Source organism: Stenella coeruleoalba, assembly GCF_951394435.1.
Source record: "Stenella coeruleoalba genome assembly, chromosome: 5".
Lineage (NCBI taxonomy): Eukaryota > Metazoa > Chordata > Mammalia > Artiodactyla > Delphinidae > Stenella > Stenella coeruleoalba.
In genome coordinates, this window is record NC_137150.1 from 29,088,211 (window position 1) to 29,097,443 (window position 9,233).

Below are 9,233 nucleotides of genomic sequence, written 5' to 3' on the forward strand. Positions count from 1 at the left end.
CTGTGTCTCTGTTTCTGACAGAGGGAATTTAATTGGCTCAGTGTGGCCTTTGGAGGGGCCCCTTGGGTGAAGTGTCCCTCATCGGTGGCACACGTGGCCATGCCCACTCAGCAGGTGGCTGTGGGTGGAGCAGGCTCTGAACACTCTGGTACAAATTAGCATTTGAACACCATTGTCCCTACATGCCTGTGTTCAACCAGAGAATGCATATTATCATGAAAGGCATTATTTTTGGCTGCGTTGAGTCTTCATTGCTGTATGCGGGCTTTCTCTAGCTGCGGTGCACGGGCTTCTCATTGTGGTGGCTTCTCTTGTTGCGGAGCATGGGCTCTAGGCGCACAGGATTCAGTAGTTGTGGCACGTGGGCTCAGTAGTTGTGGCTCACGGGCTCAGCAGTTGTGGCTCATGGGCTCTAGAGCGCAGGCTCAGTAGCTGCTGTGCATGAGCTTATTAGTGCTCCACGGCATGTGGGACCTTCTCAGACCAGGGCTCAAACCCGTGTCCCCTGCATTGGCAGGTGGATTCTCAACCACTGCGCCACCGGGGAAGCCCAGTGACATCTTTTATTAAAAAACACACCTTGTTATCAAAGAAGCTGAGCATCGCATCGTTGAGAATTCCAAAAAAAAAAAAAAAAAAAACAACAGACACCTAGGTTTAATGTAGCAAGGATGCCCCCTAATCACTGACTGTTTTCAACTACTGCTCAATCTAACTCTGGCCTTACGTTCAGACTTGATTAAACCATTTCTTTCTAATCTTAAATGATTTCTCATGGGCTCTAGGTGGATGTCAAAAGCCCAAGCAAGTTCCAGTAGGTTTTGGAAGGGTGCCTGGCTTTGTTTTTTTGCAGTTGATGTTTTCAAATCTTGTTAGCCACGGAGGACAATGTGTCCAGCATAACGATAGTGCCTGGGGGTACAAAAAGGAGCGAGCCATGGTCTCCCCACTGTAGGATTCGGTCGGGTGGTGGAGAGGCATGTCCCACCTAAGCCTGTATGCTCGATGTCGATGGACTGGTGCGTAGCCCCTTTGTACCATCCTGCTGTGTGTGCTTTGCTGGGGCCCCCGGGTCCTAGCCCACCTTGCTTTCAGCAGCCTGCTCGCCCTGCTCTAATGCTCAGCTCCTCTCCCAGAAGCACCGGCACTGATCCCAGTGACTCCCAGGCCAGCAGCAGCTTTGAGAGGCTTAGGGAAGGAGATAGGGGAGCCCATCTCCAGAGGGAACCTCTGTGGTCTTCCAGGATGCAAAGGGAATCCCTGCTCACACCCTCCGACACCTGGAGTCCCTCCTGCGAGCCCAGCGGGAGCAGAAGGCGGGGAGGTTTTCTGAATTTCTGAGTCTGAGGGAGAAGCTCATCAAGGAAGCCAGCAGCAGAGTGAAGGAGGAGAGACAGTGGAACAGGGCTCCGGTGTCCCAACCAGACGGCGAGGCTCCAGGTGAGCTGGCGAGTGGGCTCGCTCGGGGCTGTGACCTGCGAGGGTGCAGGCTTGTTTGCGTATAAGGGGGTGCGTAATCCCCCCCGTCCACATCCAGGGCTTTGCTCTGAAGGGCCAGACGACAGGGTCCTCCCAGGTGTCTGAGTCCAAAAGTCTTCTGCTGGAAAAACAGAGTCTGTGGATGGGGTGGGGTGGGCACCAGAGTCCCTCGGGGAAGCACAGGAGAGCCAGGACCAGAGCTGTGCTCAGCCCTGAGCTGGCCCTGCTCCGATGCACTGCCCACTTCAGCAGCTTAGCTCTGCACTGTTTTACTTCCTTGGATCACAAGTTGAGCTTTGCCGCAACAGACAGCAGCCCATTCTGTTTGTGGCTCTATAAACCAGGCCTGTCAGCACAGAGGCTGCAGGTGGAGGCAAGGATCCGTCAAATGAATACTCGGCTCTGGGGCAGCGGTTGGGCCAGTTTGGCAGGCGGACAAGTCCTCAGAACTCAGATGTCTCCTGGACCGGGTCTAGCCGCTGCTTTGTCCCTGGAATTTGTGGTATGGAAAGGCCCTGTGGGTCCTGTGGAGGACTGAAGTATGTGGGCGAGGACCCTCCGCGCTCTGTCCTCAGGGCACGCAGGGAGCGAGGGAACTGTGTTCTTTGGCTCAGGAGCCCCCATCTCTAGATTCAGATCCACAGGCCGGGTGATGCCCTAGCTCCTTTCGGTCATGGACGTGTGCAGCCAGAGGAACGTCGCTTCTGCTGTCTCCTTGTGTCCAGGCAGGCCCCAACCTGAGCTCTGTATGCAAAGGAAGTTTCCAGAGTGTGGTCCACCCATCGCTGGGGGCTATGAGGGTTGATTTTAGTTGGTACGTGAATCAATAATTTCAAGATTTAATCTTTATTTTTCTTCATGTACATTGGAAAAATATTACTAACATAGCAATCCTGAGAGCTCATGGAAATTATTACTTGCGTAAGTATGAAGTGGGTACTTTATGTTTAAAAGTGGTGTCATTTTATATAAAAATGTTAAATAGAGAACAGGACAGTTGCTTTGTGCGGTGAAAATTGTGTCGATGATCTGGGTAACTCTGTTGTATTTGGTTTAAACTTCTGGCCTTAAAAGCTCTAAGGAAAGGATAGTTTTGAGTCTTGTACAGAAATCTCAGAGTGAAGGGTGTTTGTCCTGGCTGTTAACCTGCCTTTCACATAACCCTTTGCCTCAAATGCTCATTCATTCCTAATTTGTTTAATTGAGTGCAGTATTTACTGAGGTTGGCCTGAGCTGGGGCCTGCTCCCTTAGCTGGAAACCAGCCAGGACTAGGTGATGTGACAGGGCCAAGCACAGGCTGGGGCAGCTCGGAGAGGGGACGGGCCCCGAAGGAGGGTGAATGGAAGCCCCCTCTGAGTCCTGGTTTTCAAAAGAAGAGAAAGTGTTCTTGCTCTTCCAGGTGCTCCCCTCCCCTCCAGTGCTTGGTCCCAGAGCCTGCAGTGGGAACCTCCCCTGGCCCCCACCTTCTGTCTCCGCTTCCCTGGCCTTGGGTCCTGCCTTCTTCAGGGCCCATCACTGACCTGTGAGATGAACCCTGTTCTCTCGGCATGTCGTAGGCCTCCTTCCAGCTCTGCACCCACGTGTTCTCTTTCTAGGCCCCACGAGTGCGGTACGGAAGCTCACCTCCTGTCTCTGCTCAGAGTATGCCTCTTTTGTTTGGGGGCAGAGCTGTGGGGTGCAGGCAAGGCAGTGGCAAGAGCCCTAGATTTGGGATGACTGACGACCTGGGTTGGCATCTGCCTCTGACTTCCGTGGAATCGTGGGTCTTGAGTGTTCCCTGGAAGCCTGCCTGGGGCTAAATGGATGTTGGATGTGAAGTGCTTAGCTTGGTCTGTGCATAGTAACTGTAGCTGTTGTTATTTTCCCTCAGCAAGTTCACCCTCCTTTCAGTTTACTCTTTCCTGGAAACCCCACTTCTGTGTAAATGCATTCTCCGAGAGCTGTGCACTTTGAACCGTCTTTTCGAACTTCGAACTACAGTAAGAAATGCATTTTATGCTGTGGCTCAGTCCACACGTGTACGAGTTTGATGAAACAGTACTTACTCGGACTCCCTGTGATGCGCTTTCTCTCCTCTTCTCTTCCCATAAAAAAACTGCCAATCCTGCATTACTGCCCGCCCCTTGTGATTCGCGAACTGGAGGGGCTGTATTAATTGCCTGCCTTAAGCACTCCTGCACAAGCTGAGTTCTGGGAGGCGGGTGTGTGGATCTCGATGGCCCAGGTGGTCCACCGGCGCCCTCTCGTGGCAGCAGAGCCTTCCTGCAGGGCTGCCTGCGCTCCAGCAGCAGCCACTGGGGTTGGGTAGAGAGGGGAGTAGGTGGCCTTGGCAAGGCCAGCTTCTACGATTGTGTTGGGGGAGCTGCAGACATGTTGGACCCTCTTCAGACCTGCTGCCTCCCGCGGGTCTCCCGAAACGATGCCATGACCCTGGAACACCAGCTGCTCTCTTGGTCTCTGATGAAACCTGGCCCCAGGTCTGGCCAGCAGCAGGACACCTGGGGTGGGGGAAGTTATTAAATCCACTGTGATTATGATGGTGCTCTGCACAGAGTGACTTGCCCAGTTCCCGTGTGTGGAACCTCTTTCTGCTTCTCTCGGGCTCGAGGGCCCAGATGGGTATGCTCTGAAACTCACTCTTACCTGTGTTTCTAGTCAAAAGCCAGCAGAGCACACCGGTCACCAAAGAGGCCCAGACAAAGGCCAGGACCCTGCACGTGGCACAGTCATCCAAGCTGGCAGAGTCCCCCATGTCACCTCTTCAGATCCGCGGCAGCCATGGCCTGGGCCTGGCTCAGGGGCCCACCCGTACTCCTGGCTCCAGAGCGCCTGGCCCCTCCAGCACCCCGCCTTCCCTGGGGCCCGGGCTGAGGTGAGCCAGGCTCTGCGCTCTCCCTGGGTCTGTGGTGTGGCTCCCGCCCTGTCCTGGGCCCCCCACAGCCTTCTGCGGACAGGGGGGGGGCAGAGGCAGAAGTGAACAGGAAGGGCCTCAGGTGCGGTCCAGCCCTAGCTCCCATGAAGAGACCGGGGTCCTTTGCTCCCAGCCAGGACACACCCAGCCTCCCCTTACTCGCCTGTCCCCAAGCCTCGGTTGCCACGCTGGAGGGGCTGGGTCTTCATCTGCTCACGGAGGAGCTGGTGTGGCTGCCACCCTCCAGGTGACTCCTGGCTGGCGTCTGGGCCCAGGGAGGGAGCAGGGCTGGCTCTGGGCAAACCAAACAAGCTTGCAAGTGGTGGAGTGTGGCGTTGAACGTCCTCCTTCCGGCCCACACGTCGCCCGTTTCTTCTTTTCCTCAGCAGTACGCCCCCGTTCAGTTCTGAGGAGGCCTCGGAGGCAGATGCCAGCTCTCACGTGTCCCTCCAGCCCCCGAGACTTCCTTCGAGGAGGGGGCCCCGGCCGCAGGATGACTCGGACTGGTCTGACACCGAGACCTCGGAGGGGAGCGCCCAGATGCCTGGCAAGAGCTCAGGTGCGCTGGCTTCCTCAGGAGAGGAAGGTTTTCTTATAAAAATGTTAAGAGGCTTGTAGCTTCTGGCTTCAGTTGCATTTTCTAGCCAAAGATGAAAGAATATGGAACTTTTGTCTTTCCGAAGTCAGTAAGTGGAAGCGCTGGGGTGTAAGCCCAGCTGTATCTGCCAAGTCCAGTGTCCATGGATCCTGCAGTACTTCATCTTGTCCACAGTGTGTTCCAAGCCTGCCGATCCGTCGCCCACCAGAACCAGGTCTCTGGAGAAGTACTGACGACCTGCCAGGCGAGATGATAGGGTGTAAACATCTAGGAACCGGGAATCCGGAGTCCTCGGACACGCGTCAGCCTCTGTCACTTGCTCCCTGCGTGTGCTTGTGTGAAGGGTTTCGGTTCCTTTGTTGTAAAATGAGGTTTCCGGACAAGATGAGTAATGAGGGGCGAGGTACACGTTAGGCCCTTAACAAACAGTTTTTGCATGAATCAATGAGCCGAGGGCTGTCGTAGCTCCGGACCTCTGTTCAGGCCCCAGATGTTTGAGTCCTGGAAGTCTGTGGCTAGCTCCCTGCTTCTTGGCCGGTCCTGTGGTCTGGACACCCACCTTGCTCTCCCACGTCACCAGAGTCCGTTGATAACGTAGTCCCTGCTTAGCCCCCTTCTTGTGTGGAGTTCACAGAAAGTGTGTCTGGCCCACAGCCCTCCTTTGCGAATTTATATTGATGATATTTCTTCGTTTCTCTGTGAAGGTGTTGGAGGAGGAACTGCACGTTAGTCTTGCAGTTCATGTACCAACTGAGCAGGGATTCCTCCCGGCCTCCCGTTGAGAGGGAAGGGCAGCTTCCTAAGCCTGTGTACCCAGCCGTGTCCTTAAGTGCACTGTACACTTACAGGATGTTCCAAGCACACGCTGGCCTGGGCCTCTCTCTCTTTGCCCCTCTTTTACTGTTTTTGCCCTTCCTTCTTCCTCTTGACCCTTTTCCTTGCTCCCTTTATCCACACCAGAGCCTGGATGTGACCCATAAGGATGATGCATTCGGACTACAGGCTTTTCCCCCGGTTGCCTTCCAGGAACTTTGGTGCGGTCGATGGTCAGAAATCATGAGAAGCAGCTGGAGGCTTCGACCAAGAAGCCTGCTGGGGAGGTCAGTCTGTTCTGCAAGCCCAGTGCCGGGCCACAGAGGGCTGCTGTGCCAGGAGGGGAGCCCCAGGTAGGCTCTAGGACCTTGGAGGCTGCCCTGCAATTCCCTACAGAGCCAGCTCTGAGTTTGGGGGACTGAGGGAGGGTCCAGCGAGCGTCAGCCTGGGCCCTGGTGTGACACTGCGGGTGACGTCACTGTCCCCTCTGCCCTTGCACAGGTAGAGGGATGGCCACTTTCCGGTGCTTGTTGTTTCATTATACGAACAACCGCTCGGTGGGTTGTGTCTCCGGGCTGCACACGCTCCCACTTCCTGCCTCTGATAGAGCCTGGACCCAGCTCTGTGTCTGGCTTCCTGCAGTAGCCACTCTCTTCCGGCTCCACCTCACCCTACAGCCGACCCCTCCCCCTTCCTTCATGCCCCGAGGACCCCAGCGCAAGGCTGTGTGCAAAGCAGATTGCTTCACAGGGTGGGGTGTTGGAGTAGCATCACACAGCACGTCAGATAGGCCACAACCCACAATGGGGATATTTAGACTAAATATTCAAGGCCATTTCTCATCACTAAGAATGTCTCGATGGCCTTGCCTCTCTCAGGCTCCAGCTGCCATCAAATTTAGACCTCAGATGCTCAGCCTTCCAGACCGTTCCCGTCAGGACGTCCTCTTCGCTGCCCGCCCCCCATCAGGGAACAACTTCCATATTCCTGTTGCTGTCTTAGGCAGAAACATTTCGAGCTCTTATTACTTTACACTCCTTTCTCAATCAAGAAGACGCATCCTGGGATGCCATTGCCCTAAAATTCAGAAAGAGTGGGCCATCACTTTTTGGTTCTCCCTAGCATACTCCCCCAACCCCAAATACCTACCTTGTACTACATGACATGTTTGGTTTATTATGCAGCCCATGTGTGTTTGCGAGTAATGAGTCTAAAGGATTTAAAAAGTATTCATCCCTTTTCCCATGTTGTGAAAGAACACCGACAGCCCTAAGCAGGTTGAGGCACCTCTCGGAGCCTGCTTGCCGCCCCCGGGGCCTGCTGGTTTCTGATTGGTTGGCCTTACATTCCAGGCAAATGACCTGGGCACTGACCGTGGCTCTGGTTCCAGGACAGCCTGGGACCGTGGCCCATTCTGGGCTCTTCAGTTGGCCCCAGCCCAGACCCTTTCCAGGACGAAAGATTCCTGGTACTTCGAGTTCCCCTCACGCTCCTATGGTCAGAATGTTTCCCAGCCCCTAGACAAGAAGTCTGTGGCGGGTGGGGTGGGTGTGTTAGCCCCTGGTGCATCAGCTCAGGAATTTGGAGAAGTTGAGGCTCTAGGCTTCCAGATCCATCACTGTGGGCAGTTAAAAAATCTGGACAAAGTTTAAATTACAACAAGAGCAACCTGCTCTGCTACAGGCCTCTCCAAGGAGCTTGCCTTGGTGTGGCCAGTGGAATTTCAGGGGTGTTTGCGTTGCTGTGACCCCAGGTCTCTGAAGCAGGTTCTCAGGGAAATGAGAAGGCAGGAGGAGAAGCATCCCCCTCCTGCTTTCTTCCAAATCCGCATTTTGTCCCCATGTCCGTCCTGCACATCCATCCTCCCTTGTCAGATGCATTTTCTTCTCCCCCTCCCCTCCCTGCAGCTTTCTGAAGATGAGAGTGACTTGGAGATCTCTTCCTTGGAAGATCTCCCCCAGGACGTGATCCAGAGAGAGAAACCAAAGCCCTTGTCTCGCTCGAAGCTCCCAGAGAAGATTGGTGCCAGCTCCTGGAGCCCTGGTCAGCCCAGGGCCCCTGGCTGGTGATCCTGTCCCAGAGCCTGGCGGCCAGAGGACCAGCCTTGTCGCCCAGCTGGGTGGGGCTGGCTCACGGTCCCCCCCCAACAGATGGGGCTGCTGGGCCTCTTGTCGTCACCAGTAACCGAGAGGTCTTCTCCCCTGGAGAGAAGCAGAGCAGAAGATGGATATGATCTCTCCCGCCCCCTGTGAGGGGCCCTGGCAGTGCCCCTGGGTCCCAGGGCTTGAGAAAGGGTTGTAACAGGACCTCAGAGCAGCATCCTTCCTCCACCTCCACGTTCACTCCAGACTGAAAGGAAACCCCTGGTCTCCAGTCCGGAGTGTTTTGTAAACCTGCAGAAACGCTGTAGAGATGGGTCTTGTATGGGGTCCTTTTGGGGACTTATGCCTGAGCCAGTCATTCACTGATTGACCCAAAGCCATTTACTGAGGTCCTCCAGCCTCTCACTGCTGAGTTGGGGTAGAGGCAGAGATGGGGGGTGAAAAGTACAGGGTCATAATCTGTTGACAGAGATTAGGATGCTATGGGAGTGCAGACAGAGCCTCCCAGTGCAGCCTGGGGTGACCTTGGAGAGCTTCCCAGAGCTGATGTCTGGCAGGGCCTGCTCGTGGGTGGGAGGGAAGGAGGGCCTCATATCCCCAAAGAACCACAAATTAAATTTTTGATATTATTTCTAAAATTAGGTTATGTATGTAACTACTGTATTTTTTTTAATTTGAAAAGCATTAATTTATTATATGTAAACCTTTAAATACAGTACAATGTTTCTCACTCTCTGGTATTTCTTCATGTTTTTGGCACTTTAGCAGGGGCTGGGTGGGGGCTGGAGCCATCTGTACCCCAACTGTGTCAGTTTAGGGCCTTTGGGGTGCAGTTGCCAAGATGGAGATAGGATTGCAGTCGGTTTGCTGGGGAGTCACACCGGCGGAGGAAGCCGGATCGGGCAGGGAAAGCGCTCACGTGCAATGCAGGTCTGACCCCTGTGGGAGAAGGGAGAGCGGGAAGCAGGAGTGGGGAGGGGGGAGCCCCAGACCACCTTGCGGCTGACATCTCCACCAACCCTGTGGGAGTTCCAGAGCAGGCACTGCCCACCAGGGAGTCCCCACTGGGCAGGAGTGGCCAGGACCTCATGCCCCCAGCCAGCTTGGCCATTGGCTGGGGTGCCCCGGCGAGTGAGACCTAGTTGAACAGCCACTGTTTTCCCTAAAGGGAAACCCAGCCGTGCACCCCCAGCCGTGCACCTCCAGGCCTCACGAGTAGAGGGAATAGCGTGATGAACCCACGTCCCCAACACCCAACTTCAGCCGTTGTCCACTCAGCTCGTGGCCAGTCTTGCCTCACCTATCTCTCCCCACTACCTTGGGCCTGTC

The 9,233-nt window shown here is 55.0% G+C and overlaps 1 protein-coding gene across 5 annotated transcripts in view; it reads left to right on the forward strand.

Annotated features, from left to right (window-relative positions):
- DZIP1L (DAZ interacting zinc finger protein 1 like) overlaps positions 1 to 8,605 on the forward strand; it is a 45,941-nt gene extending 37,336 nt beyond the window's left edge. For 2 of the 5 annotated variants that reach the window (XM_079922495.1, XM_079922493.1), the window contains 5 exons: positions 1,245 to 1,440; positions 4,136 to 4,352; positions 4,778 to 4,950; positions 6,016 to 6,155; positions 7,710 to 8,605. In XM_079922495.1, coding sequence (XP_079778621.1) covers positions 1,245 to 1,440; positions 4,136 to 4,352; positions 4,778 to 4,950; positions 6,016 to 6,155; positions 7,710 to 7,871 — 888 coding nt within the window. In that variant the 3' untranslated portion in view covers positions 7,872 to 8,605. Of the gene's footprint in view, positions 1 to 1,244; positions 1,453 to 2,208; positions 2,290 to 2,367; positions 2,401 to 4,135; positions 4,353 to 4,777; positions 4,951 to 5,163; positions 5,235 to 6,015; positions 6,156 to 7,709 lie in introns of those variants that run through there. The other 3 variants (XM_079922496.1, XM_079922492.1, XM_079922494.1) reach the window with 3 other exon arrangements.
- The last annotated feature ends 628 nt before the right edge of the window (positions 8,606 to 9,233 follow it).